Raw genomic sequence first — 24,434 nt, forward strand, 5'->3', positions numbered from 1 at the left:
TAGGCTCTCTCATTTTTAATAAGGTCATTAATGTTAGTTAATATGTTACGCATTTATCAGCAGAGACAATAAAAATAACGTCTCATTTTCCCAAAAGCACTTAAAAAAACCACAAAAATTTTAAAAACCTATAAGTGTGTCAAACTTACAAAAAAAAACCTCTGTAATGATGTTGAAATATCAAACAGACAGATAACTCTAAACAGGGGTACTCAAGAAACACATGATCGATGTGTTGGTCACCTTTGGTCTTACTCGAATATTTTGATGTCATAAGGACTCAGACAAAGACAGAAAAGTTTGGATTAACTTTTAAAAAGCTGTAATGTATGATGTAATTGACATCAGTACACCTAGAGTTATGTTGTCTAACATGAAGCATGGTCGATACAACACTAAATCATATATGTTTTCTGTGTCCATCCTATTGATATGATATCCCAAACATTGATGTGCCTAATTTGTTGGGATATCCTACTCATTGCATATACATTGAATTTAAAATTTAGCTTTATCGGAAAAAAGATGTCGTATTGATGCATTGAATAAATTTATACACGCTAAATACCAGAATGCACGTTCCTAAAGCTATCTTAGGACTATGGTGCGTCCTAAGTACATCTTAGGATATCTCTTAGTGTTAAGTCTGTTTCTCAAAGCTCTCCTTTATATAGTAACCGTCGTAACTTTGTCATAACTTTAGGATGTCACTTACCTTTGTACAAACACTTTTTTTTTGGGGGGGGGGGGGGGAGATTGGGACTGTTGTGAAGGTTTTTCTTAAGGCCGGTAGAATAAGGCAGTCTTTTCTTTAGTTCCAGCATTTCCAACAAACCTCCTTCTCCGGGAGGGGGCATAGGCATTCTATTTCAATTTAATTATGTAGAGAGAAGCCCGAACTCCCCCCCCCCCCCTTTTCTGTTTCTACATGCCTGCCTGGGAGCTGACAATGTAAACAATTTGTTTCTTATTTGTAATTTTTACAGTTGATCACTGTTATTTGCTAAAAATCATTCACTTGTCACTGGCTCTTTTAACATCGGTTTATATAAGCCAGGCATGATCATTCTTAATTTTTATGACTTCAGTACTGAAAAATATTCCTTAAAAAATTCTTAATGTGAAATAAACTGAATATATTTATGTATTCTCGAGATAGATAACAACTTATTTCTTATTTAACCTGTACGTGTATTATAGATATTGCTGATGAAATGAAAATTGGTTGTGTTTGTAAATGTAACGTTAAATTCTATGAAAAGGTCGTGCTTGATGTATTACTTGAATGGGAAGAGTAAATAATTTTAATTTACACTCAAAGATTGTACGTGTTTTTTAAATAATAATATGCTTGTAAGCCGAAAGCTGTCCCAATATATTTTATTTTGCTTTACACAAAGTAGCAGCTATTTGGGTATCTGCTTTTTGTTTGTTCGTTTTTTTTCGTTTTTTTTTTAACTACATGTAGATGATTATTGGTCACTGATATAAGCTAGCAAATGTATGTTTCTAAAAATGTATACAAAATAAATTGACTGGTGGTGTGACTATCGTTACACCGACACGTTTTATTTTCTCTCGCAAAATTTTTAATGATTTATCCCTGCACAGATCTCTCAAATTCACTCTATATAAATTGATGTGAAAAATAAGAATGATTTTAGTGGGTTAGGATATTAACTAACTAAAGACTTTCCTAAGTTAGCGTAGAGCTACATCTTAAAACGTGTCCTAAGTTGATCTTAGGATGTTCCTAACTTTTTTCCTAGAGACATATACACACACCGTCCATATTTTAGGAAAGTTTCGTGAACATGCCTGTCGTTCTTAAACCTGCTAAACCTTCTTCTCCGAAGGATGCATGAGGCAGTTGCTACCTACAGAGGTCGCTGGCAACAACCTGCATCTCTCTCCATCTGTCCCTCCCAAGTTCTTAAATTAGTGTCTGTAATAAATTAAATGGAAATGAGGATACAATTTACGGGCAGTTGGAGCAGGTTGTATTATTTACACACATTATGGCGAGACAGACGCATATTGATTGTATACAATGGATTTTTTCTTTAGTAAACAATACTAGAAAATTGTTTTGTATATCCTTTATACGATGTTAACACATTGTATTTTAATTGATCAGGTTGGATAATTGACACAAATTATGGAATGAGACAGTTGAGAAATGTATACAATGGACTTTTTCTAAGTAAACAGTGCTGGAAAATTGGTGCTAGTATATCTTTTATATGATGTTAAAACATTGTAAATTAAAGGAGCAGGTTGTATTATTGACACAAATTATGGGGTGAGACAGTTGAAAAATAAGTAAACAATGCTGGAAAAAATCTTTTATACGATGTTTCATCATTGTTTATTAGAATTTAAATGATATCTGAATGTGTAAGAGCAGTTTACATACTTTAAAAACTTGTGTTCTTTAGGCATGTTCACGAAACTTTCCTAAGAATTGACCTAAATGTGTTCCTAAGATATGACTTTTTAATGAGGAAAAAAGTTAGGAACATCCTAAAATCAACGTAGGACATGTCTTAGGATTTAGCTCGACGGTAACTAAGGAATATTTAAGTTAACATATCCTTACTTTCTACAACCATTCTTATTTTTCACATTTATTCATACAAATCGTTTAGGAGGCATTTGTAGAGATAAATCATGAAACATTTTGCCAGAGAAAATTGCACACGTCGGTAGTTAACACAATTGGCCTAAAACCAGTAATTCTAATGTATACATTTTTAAAAATTTACAAATACTTAAATATATATCAGTGTCCAACAACAATCTAGTTAAAAAAAACAAAACCAAAACAAAACAAGAAAAAATATCACCTCCCCCAAAATCCAAATGACATCTTTTTTTTCAAAGAAAATGTGTATAAGGACAGAATTGGCTTAAAGCAAATAATTATTTAAACAACACGTGTGCATTCTTTGAGTGTAAATTAACGTTTGATAAGCTTGTCATTCAAGTATATGTAATACATAAACACGAGCTTTTCATAAAAATTAACGTTACATGTAGAAAACACACACGTACAAAAACAACCAATTCCCCTTTAATCTGCAAAATATAGATTACATGTCGAACATATTGAATAAGAAATTCATTGTAAGTTGTATTATATTTTAAAAATACATAAATACAGTTTAGTCAATATTACGAATTTTTAAAGATTATTTTTTGCAGAATGAAGTGATAAAAATTAAGAATGACCACGCATGACTTCTATAAACCGTTGTAAATTTTCTTTCTAGCCAAGGACATTTGAATAATTTACAAAAGTAATCAAAATAAAGAATGTACCTCACTTGGTGTCAATGTAGATATTAGTAAATAATTTTCATTCGCTAAACATGGACAGTATTTGCACCAAAAAACCCAACCAATTTGCTTAATTAGTCAGCTTCTATGCAGGCATGTAGCAACGGGGAAGGGGTTGATCGTTTGGGGTATCTCTCCACATAATTTTGTTAAAATGAACATACATGCATACATCCCCCCCCCCCAGGTCGTCCCGGATTGAGAATTTGAGATTTGTTAGAAATGCTGGAACTGTGGAAAATGTTGCTTTATTCTACCGGTTTTAAGGAAAAGCTGCACAACAGTCCCAATTTTCCCCAAAAACGTGATTTTACAGCCTTAGGATGGTCTTAGAACAAGGTCAGTGAAGTCTTAAAGTTAGGACAAAGTAATGGCAGTTCCTGAATATTTAGGAGAGCTTCGGGAGCTTCGAGAGACTAAGACGTATCCTAAGATATACCTATGACACACCATAGCCCTAAGATAGCTTCGTGAACATGACTGCTTGTTTTTAAATATTCATGACTGTTACAAAAAAATACCCTGAAAGCATGGTCACGGATTAACTTTTCGAATTTTTCAATTAGGAATGGTACTAATATTTCTGTTTATTTTGTTTATTTTGTCATATTTTTTTATGCTTTACTTTTGTGTCTAAACCAAATAAAATGAAATTTTATTTGATATTTTGTCTTGAACTTAAACATTCAGATTCATTGTAGACAAGTTATTTAAAAAAGAAAAAAAATTACACACACACCCAAACAAAAATGCAAAAAAAAGTAACAAAATAAAACAGACAAATAAACAAACATACGTGCAAAAAAAGAAAAACAAAAAAATATGAATTATGCATTACAAAATGAACTAGAAATGTGAAATAATGTTTCCGGCTTTATATTATATCACGTGTCAGATCTGTTTGTTCAGATGGTACTGTTACATTGTGTACACTGTTCGAAGCTTTCGGTATAAATACGACTAATCTACTCGACTGTGCTGTCTACTTTATATGCAGACATTACTTACAAGTACAACAACATGCGGAAGGTCCTGCTTCTCACAATGGCATTTCTTGTCGCCGTTCAAGGTAAATAATAATTTCAAAGCTTTTAACAGAAAAAGAGAATACTACTTATTACATTTCCTTGTAAATTATAAATCATGAAAATTTACATATATCTTTAACCACGTAATTATGAAATAGTGTGTTTTGATGTGGATTCAAGAAACTGACATAAGAGCACATAAGATTACATTTTTGATAAATTCCTACATTCTCGGTTGAATTATTTCACATTTCTTATTATGCTATTTTCAGATACAGAGGGATTGCTGTTTGGTATGTATGAGACTTGCCAATTAATTGCATTAAAGGAACTAAGGTCAGAGAACTGTCTGCACATTTATAGTAGAAGGACTATCAAAAGCTAATGTATATCAAAGAAGCAATGTGTTTTGCATAGCTGATAAGTGCACGCTGATCTCGTGCGATCAATTCACGCGATCTGATGCTACTTATTTCATTCAAGGTTTGTAGATTTACATCATTTGGCAAAGTGTGAGCCGATGATTAGTAGTACTTTAAATTATTTATGTTTTGTCTGATATTTAATTTGAGATCCGATAGCAGAGGTATAGAAGTTTATCTTTTCACCCAGTCCCTCCAATTAAGTGTTATAAATCGATCAGCTTGTTTGTTTTCATATTATACTATATAGTATTAAGTACAATGTATACTGATGGATTTGTAATGTATGTGAAACTATAGTCGGACCATTAACACAAGTGATTTTGTTTTCATTTAAAGGACACCATTGTCATCATCATCACCATCACCATCATCATCATCATCATCATCATGGATCGCATCTTTACGGAAGATCTTTGGACGAGGGTGAAAGAAAGAACACGTTGACGGGCGATGACATAAAGAAGAAATAGACGCAGTGACACAATAAGGATTTCATGTTATTGTATAATTAAAGGAGGCGTGAAAACCACCGCTTGTCTGTATTGGCGATGTCCTAATTGTAACCAAATAAACATATTTTGAAGCAACAGAATAGGAAATTTTACTTATAACTGAAGAAACAATAATATTCAAGGGATGACTGCTGGTATGTTAGTCAATGTTTGCACATCTCAAATATTCATCAACATATAGATATTATTCAGTTGATTTAAAAAGAATTTGGACTATAAAAACTTATTCAAAATTACTTAAAAGTGTAATGAGTAAAATTCTGAAGATGCAAATTCCGATGTACTTATATAGTTTGCATCCATTTTTATTTTGTATTCTACGGTATTAAGGAAACGAAACGTTTAGTAAGTGAAGGAACATTTTATAATTATTCTGATTTCAAGAAGTCGTATTGGGATGCTTTTGAATAAACTTGCTCTCATATCGCGAACAAGATGGTTAATTTTCGTGATCTTTAATCAAAATATTTGAGCAACGTAGCACTTTCAATTTTGGTTACAGAACGATCATTTCTTCACGTCCATAAATTACAAATTCTAAAACCTGCAAGGTTTACACGATATTGTTGCAATAAAATTAATGTACGTGGAAATATAAACGATAGGCAGCCCCAGGTGTTGATGAGACAGTTGGTACATTACATATCAAATAGATTTTTTTAAAATTCAATTGTGTAAACAAGTTTATCTCTAGCTGAAATAAAATAAAAGGCAACATTTTTAATATCGGTAGTTAAGCAGATACATTTATCATTACACAGCATCATCTATTCTGAACAATAAAATTGACGGGCCTTACTAGTAATTATAATACAAATTTTATCCTACCGAGTATGATTCCCTCTATTTCTTACGGAAACTTATAATTAATTGACACAGCCAGACAGGAATTGAAATCTACACGCCCTGTTTATCGATTGGAAGAAACCTAAAGAGACCTAAAAAAATCACTTACTGCATGAAATAATCATTATGATGTCAGACTCGAATTCCCATAGGAGACGATTTGGCTGTTTCTTTTAGCTAACGAACTGATGTACATTAACAATAATTTGGTTATTTTTTTTTCTTTCTTTTTAAGATCAAATTATTTATTTGTCAAAAGAAAGATGTAAATATAAACAAAAAAATGTTTTTGTTGATTCATGCGGGCTATGGAGGTAGCAATTATTACAGAAAAAAAATACATAACCCCGTAACGCGCGGCGGGTTACGTACATGTATTTTTTCAGCAATGTCGCCACCTTCAAATTTTGTATGAACACCAAAAAATTATTTCAAGAATATAGCTGTATTTTCCCATCTTTAAAAAAACAAAAAACAAAAAAAAAACATTAGGAAGGGGTACAGAGACAATTGGAAGTATTTCTCTTCAGCTTATAGAGGATCTGTTGGAATAACATTCCGAAGGGATGCTAATATTCTGTTCACATTATCAGTATGGAGAAATTTTTCGTAGAATAAAAATCCAAATCCTATAATTCAGGATACTTCCTAGGATTTCTGTTCAGCGGCTTTGAAAAATTTCTCGAAATATTCCACAAAAGGTTAAAGTTTCGTTGGCTCTGAATAAAAGGATTGATTGTGCCAGTATTTTTAACACATTTTTCTAGTTTGAAGGCAATTATCATGATTGACCAAAATTATCCACGCTAAAATACCACACTGGACATCCTCTTAAAGGTAATAAACCACCCCACCCCGCCACCCCCCTCTGCTAGAGGTTTCTTATTTGTTCTGTTGGTCACAGACTGTGCGGAACGAAGGTTCTGATATTAGCATCTACATGTACCTTTGGATACCTTTTAATTGTAGTCTGTAGGCATATAGCCCCGAATTAGAAATTGGATATGATCGTTCTATAAGTCACTTGTTCTCAAACGCTTCCAGGAAAAGCTATAAGTTATTAACTAACACTGCGTTGTGCGAAAAGACTACGTTTATTATCATAGGTTAAACTGAAAAAAATATTTGGAATATCCGAATTGTCTCATTTATATTCATGTGTGCTTGGTTTGTCATTAATATAGTTATCTTTGTATGCCAAGAAGGCCCACGATGTAGAAATAATAAAGAATTTTAAATACCTACGTCCGCTTAATTTACATGCACATCATCCCCTATAGCACATCATCCCCAATATAATGTTGGAATTTACTTCATTTTCTATGATAATGGAAATTCTGTATCAATTGATCTTTTGAAAGGCATTTTTTCAGAATAAGAGATCTCTTGCAGATAATGGGAAATTACGGGGTTTTGTCCTCAGATATATATACTGTACCCTTCTATATATTTATTATAACTTATGGTAGCCTACAGCTACGATTTTGTCTATATTTTAGTAATTGCCTTTTACATTAGTGTCAACAAACTGTTGCTGATTCGGAAATAAATGATCATTATACTTTTTTCTAAACTAAATTGTAAATTGTTCCTCATTTCAATTATATTCGGCAATAAGGAGTCTGTTTTGATATACATTTGGTTGTAACGAATAGATCAAGGCACGAGTTAGTTATTGATCGACAAACGACTGCACATGCGCACCAAGATTGTCGTGGCAGCATGGCCGAACAGAAAGTAGAAGAACAACTTGGAAAGATGAGTGTGTCTAATTCTAAAAAGGCATGACATTTTTTCGTCTTCAAAATCCCCAATAATGCTTTCAAAGTCAGTTCTCTTGCGTATTTCAAGGAAACTTGGACCACGGTTCATAGTTAGTTCCACTAGGGTGTGTTATTTTATCGACCCGGATTTCATCATCATTAATACTGTTGACATCATGTTGCATCACGTCAAAAGATAATTGGTTGTATTTAATACTATATTAGTATATAAAAGACAGCATCATGAATATTTTTGTTTTTCATATAGGGTTCCAAGAAAACGGAGAAAGAGACCAAAGCAAAGTTAAAGGATGTGAGTCCATATTTAATTTACGTTGTCGTACAGTAGCAGTTTAATTACTGCATAATTATTGCAACCATATTATTAATACCATTAATCAGTTTATGGCCAAATAAAAAGGTTCAGTCTTCTTCTATGGATATGGTAGAAATCTTGCAGTTCATATAATATATTGGCTGTGTTAATCGGTCTGTAGTCGGTCCCAAGATATTTATGCAGCACATTTGGATGATTTTTAATAAAGCTACACATACCTTTAAGAGAAGTGCAATCGAAATTGATAAGAGGAAAAATATCCAAGATAATTTCATTCACACATTATCATTTCTCACTCGTTCTTACGGAGATTTATAATGGGGAATGTTGACATCTTTTTCTCCATTCGGAAGTCACTCGGAATACCTCACACAATTTTTCAATGTTATTATCCGGGTCTGTTGCAATACTAAATTCCTGTAGACATCACATTTTTTAAGGAGTTATTAAAACCTGTTAAGCTAGAGGGGCATTTCGAAAAAGAACCCTGGTGTATTTACAAATATTGAGTGATAAGCAAAATATGAATCAAGGATATCTTGGGGCAGAGTACAGTCAGACTCCAAAAAAGAATATTTTGTGATCATGCAGCCATGTTTTTGAGAAAGTTAGGTATGGACCCAGGCTTCTGACTGAATTATTATGATTTATATGTTGTACACTTCAAACAGCTGGTTCCACCCCCAGAGTTCATTGCATACAGAGAAAAACTCTGGCAGGAGCTAAAAGCAGACTATGATAAATGGTTGGCTGCCCAGCCCCAGGATCCAATAAAGGTGACCTTACCAGATGGTAAACAGGTGGAGGGTCAGGCCTGGAAAACTACGCCCTACGATGTTGCTAAAGGAATCAGGTGTGTCAATCATTAAAATCAAAGTAGTGTGGCTGAATTGCATAAAAAAATGCTGGCTCTCTAACTGAACATGAATATAACACCCTTCACTATGAGTGAAACAGCATGTTTTTGGTATAGATAAATACATATAATATGTTAATATTCAATAAAACTATTTCATTTGTACTGTTACAAATTCTATCAATGTCTTCAGATACCTTGATATACTTTGTATGTAAAAAAAGAAATAAAAAAGGCAAGTCCTTTATTAGTTTAATTGCATTTGTCATATTCAACTCAAAATTTCAAAAACTTGTTTTTCTGTCAGTATTCAATAATAATAAAGAAGTTGAAATTCCTTTACAACAAGCTTGAATTAGTCATAGTTTTATTCTAACATTTTGGTTTCACTGTTTGTAGCCAAGGCTTGGCTGACAACACTGTGGTGGCTAAAGTAGATGGAGAGTTATGGGACTTGGATAGGCCATTGGAGAAGGACTCCTCTCTACAGCTTCTGAAGTTTGATGATAAAGATGGTATTAATTTAATCAGTATATATAAATACATTGAATTGAATTGAACAGCAGGCATGATGCCTATAAATGCTCTCTTCTTAAAATGGTTTGTTACAAAGAACATGAAGAAGTTTATTAAAATAACTTTTGGAAACAGTTTTACAAAGTACTTTTAAATTTTGAAAATTACAATATTTAATGAAAATACCTGTGAATCTGTATTGAACTGAGTTTAGAACTTAGGTTGAATTTCTCTTCTTCAGGCCAGTATGTTTTTTGGCACTCAAGTGCTCACATCCTAGGAGAAGCGATGGAGAAGTTGTATGGGGGACATCTATGTTATGGGCCGCCGATAGAGGAGGGCTTTTACTATGACATGTGGTGTGAGAGGTATTTCATCAGTTTACAAGAAATATTTACCACAATGCTTGATATTATATTTTTACATTCAGTGCCATTATTTTTGTTGTCAGATTTCCCCCCTATTAAAAGATACAACTCCCTCTTAAAAGCAAACAATAATGACAGACATACAATAATTTAATGCTGAAATACCAGTTCTTATTTCTGCTATACAGTGCAGCAGTGTCCAGCAATGACTTTGGTAGTATAGAAGACAAAGTGAAAGGAATCGTCAAGGAAAAACAGCCATTTGAAAGATTAGAAATGAAGAAGGAAGATTTACTCAAAATGTTTGAGGTATGGAGCAATTTATATTTGCTCTCACATGACAGGAGTAGTCAATGTTTTTGGAGTTCCTAAAGATTTTTTTTTCTTAAGAGTGAATGCTCATGTAACTTGACTATCGTTTTTCTTCATTTAGTATAACAAATTCAAACAAAGGATTCTGAATGAGAAGGTGACCACTCCTACCACTACAGTATATAAGTAAGTATTGTCCCTCTGTTATTATATGTAAGTCACCACTAAGGTATATAAGTAAGTATCATACTTGCCAACTGACCCGATTTCGTCGGGTCACACCCGATTTTTCAACCCTTCACCCGATTATTTTTTATGACCCGGCGGGTCATGCTTTTCACCCGATTTTTGTCGAACAACCCGAAAATCTCCCGATTTCCGGATTTGGTTCGTAAATTACGTTGCGCGATTGACTTCCAGTTATGAACCCAAGCTGAGGTTGGATTTACGTAACGCGTAAACAATGCCGATGGCTATAACAGACACATTAAGTGTAATTTTTATCGTGAGTTGTTTTGACTAAGCGTAGGTTTTAATCATTAAGTGTGATGGCTTCCAATAAGAAAAGGTCTTCATCGGGGCCAGCGGAATCAAAACCAACAAAAAGAAAACGATATTTTTGTATATCTGGGAAAATGAATTCCCATAGGTAAAACAAAATAATCGAGTATAAAACGAGGCTTTTGTGTTCTATGTAACGCACATTTGAATATTGGATTTTGTGCCCAAAATGATCTGACTAAACATTCAAAAACGCTAAGTCATGTATAGAATGCTTTTTAATACACAAAAGTCTTCCAAGTCACTTACAACTTTCATGCCATCATTTACAGAGTTCAAAAGCAAGGTTAATGTAGCAGAAACTCTTTTTGCATTTTTTTTTTAGCTGAACACAACCTACCATTTTCTGTGTCAGATCACTTTACAAAGTTCAAAATCAGCAACTGTTAGTTAAAATGCTTCTTTGCAATAAAGTATTACACATAAGTTTTAACACATATTTCTATTGTATATACCTATGAAATGCATGGTAAATATGTTGTGAATGTCGTTACGCGCTATGACCAGATTTTTTACTTTCCAAATCTGGTCATGACCAGATTTTCACATCTTGGAGGTTGGCAAGTATGGTAAGTATTGTCCCACCGTTACTGTATGTAAGTCACCACTACGGTATAAAAGTAAGTATTGTCCCACCGTTAATGTATTTATGCTTAAGATTATATTGATTTGTTCTATAAAATTAGGAATTTTTATCATGATGAAATTTTGATGAATCATGATTTCTTGGCAAGTGGTTTCTTGGGGAATCAATTCTGGTTTTTCTTTAAAATAATAAAACTAAATAAAAATATTTTGAATATAATTCTGAGCAAGGGATAATATTTTGTTCATATGCTGTTGAATATTTAACCTGCTGGCACAATGAATAAATATTAAAATGCTCTTTCAGTAAAATTCTTTTGTGAAAATGATTCATGGTTAAAATTGGTTTAGTAAATGGAGAACCTATATGTCAATTTTCCAGATGTGGACCATTGATAGATTTATGCAGGGGACCACATGTTAGACACACGGGTAAAATCAAGTCGTTTTCTGTAACCAAGGTAGGTTGATACAGTGTAGAAGTCAATGGCTAAAGCTGTAAACTTATTGCATATGTAGAAGTACTGTAGAAATTCACACTACTTGTGTAAATTAAAGTGTTGCATCCTAGAAGATTATGGAATCTTTAACACTTATCATGATAATATTATGTTGTCTGAAGGTCAAAGAACATGTTAGTATTTTTCACTCTACATTATAAGGAACAATGCTGAACACTTTCACTATAGATGATATGAGTCATGGGAAAATAGGCTTTATTAATTTACATTGGATAGTATGTTTTGTTAAATGTCGTGTGTATAAATCTTTACACTTATATGGTGATTAGATGTATATTGATGGTTGACAGCGTCCCTGGCAATTTTTTTACAGAGTTCAGCCACTTACTGGGAGGGCAAGGCTGATGCCGAGTCACTCCAGAGAATTTATGGAATCTCATTCCCTGACCCCAAACAGCTCAAAGAGTGGAAACACTTCCAGGAAGAGGCTGCCAAAAGAGACCACAGAAAAATTGGCAAGGTTAGGTGTCAAGCTGTCTCATCTTGTAAAGCTGTTTGATAATTTGAAGGAAAAACTCCAAATATTTCTGAAATAATAAATGTGTGACACTTGTATGTTTTAGGAACAAGAGCTGTTCTTTTTCCATGAGCTTAGTCCAGGCAGTTGTTTTTTCTTACCAAAAGGAGCCTATATTTACAATACTTTAATTGACCTTATCAAGGTAAGCTTCAGGTGTATATTTTCCTTTGTAAGGTACTCTAAAAAACATTTAGGAAATACTTGTGTAAAAACCAATCATTTGCCTGGCATTCTGAGTTTTTTTGAATAAAGTTTGTGTGTTTTGTTCTTATTTTGTGAATATTACCTATTTTTAATGATGATATAAATTTTACAGAGTGAGTACAGAAAACGAGGCTTCCAGGAGGTGGTGTCCCCCAACATCTACAACGCTAAGTTGTGGGAGAGGTCTGGCCACTGGCAGCACTATGCGGTAATCACTCTCATACATCAACTTAACTTCACTCAATGCGCTATCATAAACATAGGCCCATAACAGCAGGACTGCCTATAGAATTAGGGTCACCATGTCATCAGCCAATGAATAGATAAAGAAATAATTCTTATTTCAAGTTTTCATTGTCTTATGACATTACTTCAGAAAAATAAAATTTGGAGTAAAATATTTTTTTTTGCTTCAGGAAAACTTGTTCCAGTTTGATGTTGAGAAAGAGAAGTTTGCCCTGAAGCCAATGAATTGCCCTGGGCACTGGTGAGTATCATTTGATGAAATGTAGAATCTCTACTCTAACACCACTGTTCTTGTTTTAGATTTAACTGGAAAACTATCAAAACTTTTATTCAGTTTGATGTTTGACCACCGCCAGCGGTCGTGGCGTGAATTGCCCCTCAGAATGGCCGACTTTGGAGTGTTACACAGAAATGAGCTGTCTGGAGCTCTCAGTGGGCTCACTCGAGTCCGGAGGTTCCAACAAGATGATGCCCACATCTTCTGCCAGCCAGAACAGGTAAACATGTCAATTTAATTGCAAGATTCTTGGTTGCTCACAGAAAGTCCTTTCAAACTATTTATTTTATTTTAAAATGAAATCCTTTTGTGAACTCATATTTGTGTTGATGATGAAAAAAAAAAAATACAGTTGTTATTGAATCACATATTACATTAGCACTTTTTGAAATTACAAGTATGCTAAAATCTGTTTGGCTTCTTTAGATCAAAGAGGAAATAGCCGGTTGTTTAGACTTCCTGAAAGCTGTCTATGATGTGTTTGGCTTCACTTTTAAACTGTACCTGTCCACGCGACCAGAGAAGTACATGGGCGAGATTGAGATCTGGAACACCGCAGAAAAGGTAAAAGAGGCATATACATGTATGTGTCTCTTAGAAACAGACATTTATATTGGAGAATTAAGTTTACATGTATGTTGGAACACATTGGTTAAGAAATTTTGCCTGATAAATTTATAATCAAGAAGACAAAAAAAAAATTGTATTCTAGTACATGTATCTTTCAACCTTTGCCTATATATTTGAAATTCATAATGTTTCCTTGTAATGTTGCTACTGTAAACATACATGGAATGTTTCAAAGAAAATATATGACATTATGTGTGTTGTTTCTTTTCCAGCAATTGTCTGAAAGTCTTGATGCTTTTGGGTATAAGTGGGAGATAAATCCAGGAGATGGTGCCTTTTATGGACCAAAGGTAAGCAAGATTTTGTACTGACAGAAAGGAACATGGTAAAATTGCATTTATTGAGTTTTATATGAATGGAAATGGCTGGATTGTTTTGACCTGAGTTTACCCTCACAGATTGACATCATCATCATGGACGCCTTGAGGAGGCCCCACCAGTGTGCCACCATACAGCTTGACTTCCAGCTGCCAATCAGATTCGACCTCAACTATGTCAGGTAAGGAAAACACGGGGGTGTGACATTCAGGGTCAATCTGGGTTGAATTTGACCTTAACTTTTAGAGATGACATCCACGTATACCTGTCACAAACTCTCATCCAGCTTTTGAATTGATCATGTTCTCCAGCTTTAAATAAATACTCTATTTTTAGAGAAAATGTGTAAAACTTGTAAAAAAAAAAAAGTATATTTATTATAAAATAAATTTTTAGATGATTGGTTAATAATGTCGCTTAAGGACCTTTTGGTGTCTTTTACCAGTTGTGCTTTAAATTGATGTTTTTACTGTATATTTTACCTGACTTTGTTTAGCGGAGGAGAGGATGGAGAGAAGAAGAGACCGGTGATGATCCACCGAGCCATCCTGGGATCTGTGGAGAGGATGATTGCCATCCTGTGTGAAAACTACGGCGGCAAATGGTGAGGCAACTCATGAATCTATGAGACAACTGCAGAATTACTGGCAGTTTGTATGTTATATGTAGTTCATTTCAGTATACTGTAGAAGCAGATATATTCGATTGGTCAAAATTACATGATTTTTGAACCAAATAAAATATCATTGGCATTTCATTTTGTCATTGTAATCTCCAAAATGTATCACGTATCAACTCAGTATTCTTTAATACTTGGGTTAAAAACTCATCATGGATTTAATTTTGTTGGTTTATACTGCCAATGAAAATAACGAAATTAAATCCTCAATGAATATTTCTGTTTCTACAGTATGTATTGTATAGACCGTGTAACTGATTTGTATTGACCTCCTTTCAGGCCATTCTGGCTGTCGCCCAGACAGTGTATTGTTGTCCCTGTGGCTCCTCCATTCAATGAATATGCTAACCAGGTAAACCATTGAATCCGTAATTCATAGAATGGGTGTCAAATGTTTTCTAATTTTACTATTGAAACATGATTGCATGGATGAGTTATATCTTACATTTCATGAAAACTTTAAGTCTTGTTATTTGAATATTTATATAAAACTTTTCTGAAGATGAAATTTTTATAGAAAGATGAAATAATGTGATTGTTTTTGGACAGGTCCGGCAGCAGTTACATGACGCAGGGTTTATGTGTGAAGCTGACGTCGACGACGGTAACACGCTGAACAAGAAAGTCCGCAATGCGCAGATCGCACAGTTCAACTTCATTCTAGGTAAACGGTCAACAAACAAGTTGTAGTTTTCTTGCATACTTCAGTAAGGCATTGGAAATTTGAATATGCATTTAACTGAAATATTTGATATTATTAAGGAAGTATTTGTTACCAAGTTTTTATCTGTTTTGTGAATTTGCTCATAATAATTTATTATTTAAATATTTTCTTTGTTGTTTAAGTTGTGGGTGAAAAGGAATTGGAAAACAAGACGGCCAATGTCCGTACACGCTGCACCAAGGTCCACGGCGAACACAGTATAGCGGACATCATCACCAAGTTCTCCAAGTTCAAGGCCACCCGCTGTCTAGACGTGGAGGACAAGTTTGAATAAGTGACAGTTCCCCTCATGGAGCCTTTATTTATTTCTTTGATTGTGATTGGCTTTCACATTACCCCAGTAACAATCATGTTTACATAGTGCTTTGAAAACCTGTGGACTTTAAATTGATGGGCTCTGAAGTATTCCTGGATGTATGTAGATAAATAAATTTGATAATTCTTCGGAAGAGAGTACTTACTTTAGTAATCTTCCCTTTCAATTTGTGCAATTTTTTGGGCTATGTCACAAAGAAGACTGGTTGTAGATCGGGTATTTTGAGGTACAGTGTATCAAGAAAACAGTTGAATGATGTAATAATGCTTTGTAGAATGGTGCACTCTGTTTATTCGTAATTGATAAACAATAAAACCTGACATTATTTACTTGCACTATGATTGCATTCATTGTCTTCTCAACTGTCCATGAAATAAAATGATTTTATCAAACACAGTTAAATCTTTCTCTTATATATCAGAATGTGTTGAAAAGTTACCGGGTTTTGTGATGAAGAGAGATAATTCAAACAAACAACAAAACTTATTTTAAGTTGTGATGTATCTGCATATGATAAATTTTAGGTGCATTACATCCGGGCTTTAGTGCTGGAGAACCTGTCTATACGGCAGGGGGTGAGGTCATAGGAGGGGGTCTTATCCATGGCCAGCTCACTCAGAATCTTGCCCACCACTGGGGCTAACTTAAACCCATGCCCTGCCAAGAGAAAAAGCTGTTTCATTCTTTTATGATTAATTAAAGATTAAAAGATATGAGTTAACCTTTTAACTAAAGATTTATGTGTATGTATTATTCAGTGATCCAAAGTAAAGTAATAACATCTGTGTTACCGGAAAATCCTGCTCCTATTATGATGTTCCTGTGGATAGGATGGTGGTCTAGGATAAATTGTTTGTCAGGAGTATTCTGAAAAGAAAAGCTGCAAAACTAATGATACATTCATATGGAAAGTTTAAATAATTAGAAATGGGAAAGACTAATTTCAACTTTATAATCGTGAAACTAAAAAACAGTTTCTAAAAAATTAAAATTAAGAAATTGTATAAATATGATGAACTGTCAAGTCTATGATACAGCATCCTTTCCCGTTAATTACCGTGTACATGCAGGGTTCGACGATAGAGGGCGGGTCCTGTAGACTAGGCAGGTGCTCCCTGACGTAACTCTTCATCGTACTCAGGATCCGCCCCGTGTCCGCCATATCTCGACTGTCGGGGTCAGTCTCAGGGCCGTCATGGTAACACACCTACGGGCAATTAATACAAACACGATGTCACATGGAATTATATGAAAAAAGCATTAATTTATTATGATGAGGTATCAAAAACTATACAGAGCATGGTTTATTCCATCAGACAAGTTTATCATTACAGTTTGGTTTGATTCTACCGTGTGTGATGATGTGGAAACATAATATCCAGAGTATCAAAATGAGATAGCAGATATACTCAGCGGTGAAATAGAATGAATGTCCTCCACCGTAAAATATGCCATAAAAGAAATAAAGAACGTACACACAGTGAAGATAAGCCGTAAAAGACAGGCATGTAGCATCGGGGGGGGGGGGGGGGGGCTGCCCCCCCCCCCTCCACTTTTTCTCGCAGCAACAAATTTACATATAAAAAATTGAATTATCATGGAGTTGCCCCCCCCCCCCCCACTTTTTTGGGAGGATGTAAAAAATTGATATGAAAATAAGGAAATGAGGAGTGAAATTATATACTACGCCAGCCCCCCCCCCCCCCCCCCCGATTAGGATTTTGAAGATTTTGGGAAACTTTAAATTTTCCTATTTTTTTTGCTTGTCAAGATTTTTTGGATGAGTCTGCCCCCCCCCCCCCCCCCACTTTCAAAAACGATGCTACGTGCCTGAAAGAAAAGAACTACAGAATACACAGTGTAAAATATGCCTTTGAAAAATTACACAGTGTAATTTAAATGCCATAAAAGAATTACAGAATACAGTGTAAAATATGCCATAAAAGAATTACAGAATACACAGTGTAAAATATGCCTTTGAAAAATTACACAGTGTAATTTAAATGCCATAAAAGAACTACAGAATACACAGTGTAAAATATGCCTTTGAAAAATTACACAGTGTAATTTAAATGCCATAAAAGAATTACAGAAAACACAGTGTAAAATATGCCATTGAAGAATTACACAGTGTAATTTATATGCCATAAAAGAATTACAGAATACAGTGTAAAATATGCCATAAAAGAATTACAGAATATAAAATGTAAATATGCCAATGAAGAATTACAGAATACACTGCATTAGAATGCAGTAACTGTTACGATACATAATGTTATCAAAAGTACCCCCCCCCCCCCTACAGAAAAATTGACAAAATACATGCGGACTGTAGGTTTTTAAGTATAAGGTAGTACATTTGACCAGCTGTAAACCTCACAAATAGTTAGAATAAACCAAGATATTGAGCCAACCAGTCTAAGAGATAATCATCTATCAGCCAGTTTGATAGCTTGTATATGTTAAATATCATAATGTGAAAAGAGATATCCTTGTTGTCATGGTGTGATAGCAGATATCTTATGTTGTAAGGATTTGATACCAGTTATCTTCTATAGGTATAATGTGATAGCAGATACATGTATATATCCTCGCTGCTGTACTATAAACATATATATCCTTGATCATTGTTATGCAGCCTTTAATATAATGATGTGATAGCAGACATCATTGATGTGATAGCAGACACATGCCATAATGTGAAAGCAGATTTTCCTATTGTTATTTAGTGATATATATAGTGTATAATTTATATAATTTAATTGCTATATAACAGCTATTTACAATTTCAGATAGTAGTCTACTAAAACCATGTTAATTCTAAATAAAATATACCGGTAGAAAAAAGAACGAGTGTGGAGGTAACCTTTTGAAAAGGAAAAAGGTAAACTGACAAACGTCAATAGATAAGGAAATAATTTTAAGGTAAGATACCGTGCAAACTCACAGACAGAAGCCTAAAAGTTAAAAAGTAGTGTTTGTTGGTATATAAGACAGCATTAATGAAAGGTTTTTAAAGAATAAAAAAAATTGCTTTAAGAGATCCAAAGAAAACGGGTCTTGTTTGAAAACGGGTTTTGTATTGTTTGAATATTGCAGTTTTAATTAACGAGACAGGTGCAAAGAAATAAGCCAGTAATGCGATATATCGTCTGTATGGAGAGTTTAATAATGAAGAACTTCATAAATATCTCTCACTTTTGCATGTCCCGGGTATTCCAAGCTAGGTAGAGCGTACACTCCACCATTTTCTCTGATATTTCTGAACGCCGGAAATCGACCTGCAGAGAACTCGCCATCTTTTTTCTCCTTCCAATATAATACCAGGATCAACACTGTCTGGAAAAACAAAATACGCTGCAAGTATTGAATCCGATAAATTAATTTAGGACTCGTAAGGAAAGGGTTACATGACAAAATTTCTTCCAAGACAATATATATATATATATATATATATATATATATATATATATATATATATATATATATATATATATATATATATATATATATATATATATATATATATATATATATATTTGTGACAGGTTTAGAGACATTGTTTTTAAAATTGAATTAAATTCGATGTATTCGTCTTAGCATTTACGACGAAGTATTAAAAGAACTGCGAACGCCCGTTTCCTGCCAAAAGTTTACATACATATAATTCGGAATTTCTATCAGATATTAAATAAACAAAGCTTAGTATTTACTACAAAGAATAATTAATTCCTAATTAATTTCTATTAAAATAATTATTTTTTAAACGAAAATTTTCCTGACTGGAGGTCTAAATATTTCTTCATTAAAATTGGTCTCTATGAGTGAGGAAAACATTATTTAGCGGCCAACATGTGCATAAAACTTAATAATCACATATCTACGTTAGATATTAAAGTGTTTTTTTTTTCATTTTAATTCATATTCGTTAATTATTTTTTGAAACGTTACAAAGCAAAATGGTTTTCTTTTGGAATTTATTTTTGTCTGTAGACATATGCCCGCCCCCGTGAAACAAGAAACTTTTCGGTATGAATATGCTAAATAACAATATATACCCCCCCCCCAAAAAAAAAGAAAGAAAAAAAAGTAATTTTTGTTTCATGGGGGGGGGGGGGGGGGGTATTAAATCCGTTTTCCGTTAGTTTCTATTACGAAATGAGGTATTTTAACCCAGAAAGCAAAGTTACCTCTTTTTGTTTGACCAAATCATTAATATTTAATGAAAATATACATAAATATTTACATTATCTAAAAAAATATTTTAAATATAATCTAATTAGACGATTATAAAAAAAAGTGACTTTAAGTTTGGCGGCTAGAATATGCTACCGTTCGCAGTTCCTTATTTATTGTGACAAAAATCACCTCTAAAGGTAAATTAATGCCGAGCTTGGGCAAAAATTTGGGGGCCCATGGTCCCAGCGTGAGTACAACCTTCCTGGCCCTGTATTCTCCCTGTGACGTCACAATGGTGACGTCAGAACCCGGTAGGATACCTGTCACCTCTTCCCCGTCTCTCAACTCGCCTCCGTGCTTGACGAACAGAGTCTGCAATCAGACACATTGATTCTTGCTACATACAGCTGAAAGCTACCCCGGACGATTTTAATTTGTTGCATAACAGTTGTCTTGTACGTAGCATTGTTTTTGAAAGTGGGTGGGCCAGCCTCATCCAAAAAATCTTGACAAGCAATTTCACAAAATCTTCAAAATCCTAATCCGTTGGGGGGGGGGGGGGGGGGCATATAACTTCAATTTCACTACTCATTTCCTTATTTTCATATCAATTTTTTACATACTCCCATAAAATTGGGGGGGGGGGGGGGCAACTCCATGATAATTCCATTTTTTATATACATGTAAATTTTAAAAAATTTGTTGCTGCGAAAAAAAGTGGGGGGGGGGGGGGGGGGGGGAGGAGGCTCCCCCCTGATGCTACGTGCCTGTTGTGTCAGTTTAGGCAATCGAAAATTTTGGATTTTGATTTTAGTACATCTCGATTACTTGATAGCTTGTACTTAATGTATGTTTCCTGTCATCGTCGGACACCCATGGCAAGTCTCGTACACACTGACCGATCTTTAGCCTACTGATTGAATGTTTCTCGTTTTCGTGAATATTTATTCTTAGCCCATGAGAAATGGAAACTCTAGTTTTTGGTAAATAGAGACAAGAAACCGACAATCATGCAATATGAACATGTCGATTGGAATAGTGATAATTCCTTCATGAAAATGTTAAGAAACCAACTTAAAAAGAACATGAATTATTCATGAGAACGAAAAAAATTCAACAAGTTGGCCATCGGTCAGTAAGCGTAGGTTAGACTTGACATGGGTATTCCGACGATAGTTTTAATTGTTTTTTAAAATTACTAATTCCTGATGTTGCAATATGTCCTAATTAAACTGCAGGAAACAATGGTATATGTGGTCACCTGAAATGCCCTGAGAGCTTTGTCCGCCCTCAGCACCCCTCCACTGTAGTCAAACACCCCCACGTAATCTGGCGGCAGGGACAACATCGGGTACCTGTCCCTCAGGTCCCCAGGGGTCAGGATATCGTACTTTATACCGTTCCGTGACAGGGAGGATATTGTAGCCTTCATGTAAGAGTTACCTTGCTTGCTGACTGACAGACAGCCGCAGTTCCTGCGAGGAAAAGGAGCTCGTTATATTGATTAGTTAAAAATCTCACTAAGCATTGCTAAAAGCGTGCTATCTTCTCATTAGCCTAGTGTGCCGCCTTATCCACGCATCCTTTCATTAAGTAAAACAACAAGAACAAACAAATAAAAAATACATGAAGAATATAGCCTTTGGCTTTACATCATTTGATATATTCTAATAGTCGTTTTGTTTATACATTTTACTATTAATTAACTATTATAAATTCATTCAAATATTCTCAACTACAATGGTGTCAATGCCCCTTTATATAAGACTAAAATGAATAAATATAAATCGTTTTGAATTATTAAGTATTAGAAGGTAATTGCCTCTATCCTTTTGATTTTTAAATGATTTCTCTATAATGATATTTAAAGATTTTTAAAAGCAGTATTTTGAAAAACAAACCCATAAGGAGAATCGATTGTTTTTTATTTGTAAAATACAATTATTTTCTCACGTTGTCTTACGTTATATGAGGCTTTTTAACCATAAATATCGCCCTAAATCCATTAAATAAAATGCCCCGTTACCCCCTGACTACTCACACTAAGAGAGAGGTCCCTGACTCGCGCTCCAGGGAAAGCCACAGTTTCCCGCCTTCTTTCATCATCACGGCGTAATGGTCATCCTCACCGTATTCCACACGGGTGATTCTACTCTGTCCGTGAGAACTCCCGCGGGAGTGAGGCAGAGGGAACTAAAACAAATTATACCGAGAATCATCTTACACGTAGTCTACATGTTATTTCTTGAATATATATCTGTACATTTGGGTCTTGGTTTCCATACTTACTATATCCAGAATACATACGGGTATATATACTGACCTGCTCCAGAAGCAGGGTTTTCTGTCCGTTCTTGGCCAGGTTGTAGGCCGTGGCTGACCCCTCGATCCCCGCCCCCACCACCACCACGTCATACATAGTCTCCACGGGTCAACCAAATCACTTTGTACCGCGAAATTATTAGAATCAGCGGCGGGTCGTGCCTAGAGCTTATAAAATTTGCATATCTTATCGTGTAGCCTTTTCGTGTCATATTTCACAAATTTGTTCTTAGGAACTCTAATAAAAAGAATATCAATGTCATGAACGCTTTGTATTCTTTCCGGGAAGGATTTGTGCAGCAAATTATATTGTGTGGACCTGTCGGGAGTCAGGGTGAAATATACATACATCTGATATGTATATTCTGAGTAGAACTAAATTGGCTAACCAAGCAGAAAGAAGTTAAGTCAGTTCAGCATTAAATGCATCCAGTAAATGCATCCATTAAAATTGATGACTGCGGAATCATATACTGTAGTGACTTTATTTTCGTGGATACTCTTTTTCCGCTAATTACTAGTATACCATACATAATTATTCCTGACACAGTCTCGTTGCTTTTGAAAAATGATGAGTACAGAATGGTAACTAGCGCAACTCATTCACTCAAACATTGAGATACTCATTTTGTAGATTCGAATTTTCAAAGCGTTAATATAAAGAGCTGCAGCTGAAGAGCTGCAGAGAAAGTACATCATCAATGCATATCGATTATTATCTTATACATATAAATGAACTTTATATCAACTGAGCAAACATTTTTACTGTTAAAGCACAGTACAGGGAGCAGAGTTATTTTGAACAAGTGAATTACAGAGAATATGATAAACAGCGAGGACGATGAAGACAGATGACGAGCCATCAATCAGACAGTCTCCATTGTTAAACAGATCCTATAATAAGTAGAAGGTTGAACTGTGTATTTATAGCTCACCATTTTGCCTTGATTTAATGAATTTGATTGATGAAGCTTGTAAACTAGGCACATGTCAAAATAATATGCATATATGTACATTGACATTTTACTTTATTTGACTTTTATAAGGTTTTCAATCTTCTTCAGCCGATCGTTTAACAAAGGCATTGACTTCAATACATCTTTCATCATGTGATGGAGCGATTGAATTCCGAGAAACGTGCTGAATTCATTCATTTTGATGTCTATGTGGGGTTTAATTTAGCCGTCCATTCGGAAATAACGGGGATAATTTGGTGAGGGGAGTTGGAAGGTGAAAGATTTTAAACTATTTTTGAAATATCTAAATTAGGCTTTTGATATTAATTTTACTTTAAATACAAATCTTGGTATTCGCAAATTTCGTAACGCAGAAAAAGAGATTTTTAGACTTTATGAATATTATTGTAATACCCCTTCCCAATATAGAAAAGCTCGTTTTATACAAACATGAATACAGAAAATTCATAGTTATAAAAAGAAGTGGGGGGGGGGTAGCATATTCTTAACAAGTCAAATTAAGAATAATCGGTTATAACAAACTCTGAGAAACAAAACCTGATTATATGGAGGAACCTAAAATTACGGCATCTTTAAGTACTGTAAATTCCTAATTAAACGCGAGGAATTAATATCCGCGTAAAATAGCGAGAAGCCCGTCTTGCGAATTTTAAAATCTCGCTTTTAATTTTGGGACACATGTAAACAACATGAAAGTAAGATAAAATTTCGGCATTCGCGATTTTACGTCTCGCGATTTGATGGTAAATCGTTGAATCGCGGAATAAAGTACTCGCATAAAATAAGGAATCTACAGTAAAATGCGGATACAGGGTAGTTCTAAGTTTTATAGACCTGTATAACAAGTATTGTAAGTGAAAAAAGTAATTCAAAGGACAAGTTCATAATTCTTATATTTTTTTTGTATCAAATTACAAAAAAAAAAAGCCAAACCAGAAGAGACGCTGATTAAATAAGCATCAACAAAAGTTCAATTGACCAATTTTTTTTTACCATATATCTAAACAGGTACAATACTGTCCGAATAAAATGACCCGAACAGGTTTCACGACTTTTAAATTTAAATGGACGTT

General features: G+C 34.3%; 2 protein-coding genes and 1 long non-coding RNA gene across 7 annotated transcripts; 2 read left to right on the top strand and 1 right to left on the bottom strand.

Moving 5' to 3' along the window:
* Positions 1-4,255: 4,255 nt before the first annotated feature.
* LOC128178724 (uncharacterized) lies at positions 4,256-5,384 on the top strand. Its single transcript, XR_008242989.1, has 3 exons — positions 4,256-4,408; positions 4,640-4,703; positions 5,129-5,384. It is a non-coding gene; the product is annotated as an uncharacterized LOC128178724 (long non-coding RNA).
* A 2,456-nt stretch (positions 5,385-7,840) lies between these two features.
* LOC128177475 (threonine--tRNA ligase 1, cytoplasmic-like) lies at positions 7,841-16,279 on the top strand. Of its 2 annotated transcripts, none has more exons than XM_052844190.1 (20): positions 7,841-7,932; positions 8,182-8,226; positions 8,922-9,103; positions 9,506-9,621; positions 9,864-9,990; positions 10,179-10,299; positions 10,424-10,488; positions 11,831-11,909; positions 12,283-12,429; positions 12,533-12,631; positions 12,806-12,901; positions 13,110-13,180; positions 13,274-13,436; positions 13,643-13,780; positions 14,059-14,136; positions 14,245-14,345; positions 14,661-14,768; positions 15,123-15,195; positions 15,393-15,507; positions 15,690-16,279. In XM_052844190.1, the coding sequence occupies exons 1-20, from the start codon at positions 7,873-7,875 to the stop codon at positions 15,839-15,841; spliced, it is 2,136 nt and encodes a 711-aa protein (XP_052700150.1). In that variant the 5' UTR covers positions 7,841-7,872; the 3' UTR covers positions 15,842-16,279. The 2 variants fall into 2 exon arrangements, with proteins under 2 accessions (XP_052700150.1, XP_052700149.1); XM_052844189.1 differs by having other exon boundaries at positions 7,900-8,038.
* An 86-nt stretch (positions 16,280-16,365) lies between these two features.
* Positions 16,366-22,564, bottom strand: LOC128177477 (peroxisomal sarcosine oxidase-like). 4 transcript variants are annotated; one of them, XM_052844191.1, is made up of 8 exons: positions 22,370-22,562; positions 22,104-22,255; positions 21,324-21,537; positions 20,252-20,434; positions 19,082-19,222; positions 16,941-17,090; positions 16,675-16,750; positions 16,366-16,540 (listed from the first exon to the last, which is right to left on the bottom strand). In XM_052844191.1, exons 1-8 carry the CDS (start codon positions 22,475-22,477, stop codon positions 16,413-16,415), a joined length of 1,152 nt encoding a protein of 383 aa, XP_052700151.1. In that variant the 5' UTR covers positions 22,478-22,562; the 3' UTR covers positions 16,366-16,412. The 4 variants fall into 4 exon arrangements, with proteins under 4 accessions (XP_052700151.1, XP_052700152.1, XP_052700153.1 ...); XM_052844192.1 differs by having other exon boundaries at positions 22,386-22,561; XM_052844193.1 differs by lacking the exon at positions 20,252-20,434 and having other exon boundaries at positions 22,370-22,564.
* Positions 22,565-24,434: the final 1,870 nt, after the last annotated feature.

The sequence above is a fragment of the Crassostrea angulata genome, chromosome 3 (genome assembly GCF_025612915.1).
Source record: "Crassostrea angulata isolate pt1a10 chromosome 3, ASM2561291v2, whole genome shotgun sequence".
Taxonomy (NCBI): domain Eukaryota; kingdom Metazoa; phylum Mollusca; class Bivalvia; order Ostreida; family Ostreidae; genus Magallana; species Magallana angulata.

Coding starts and splice junctions, on each gene's coding strand:
- LOC128177477 (XM_052844191.1), bottom strand. CDS start 22,477: ATGACGTGGTGGTGGTGGGGGCGGGGATCGAGGGGTCAGCCACGGCCT. Junction 22,256..22,369: donor GCAGGTCAGTATATATACCC/GTATGTATTCTG, acceptor AATTTGTTTTAG/TTCCCTCTGCCTCACTCCCG. Junction 21,538..22,103: donor TCAGGGACCTCTCTCTTAGT/GTGAGTAGTCAG, acceptor TTTTCCTCGCAG/GAACTGCGGCTGTCTGTCAG.
- LOC128177475 (XM_052844189.1), top strand. CDS start 7,967: ATGCTTTCAAAGTCAGTTCTCTTGCGTATTTCAAGGAAACTTGGACCA. Junction 12,902..13,109: donor GCCACTGGCAGCACTATGCG/GTAATCACTCTC, acceptor TTTTTGCTTCAG/GAAAACTTGTTCCAGTTTGA. Junction 15,508..15,689: donor ACAGTTCAACTTCATTCTAG/GTAAACGGTCAA, acceptor TTGTTGTTTAAG/TTGTGGGTGAAAAGGAATTG.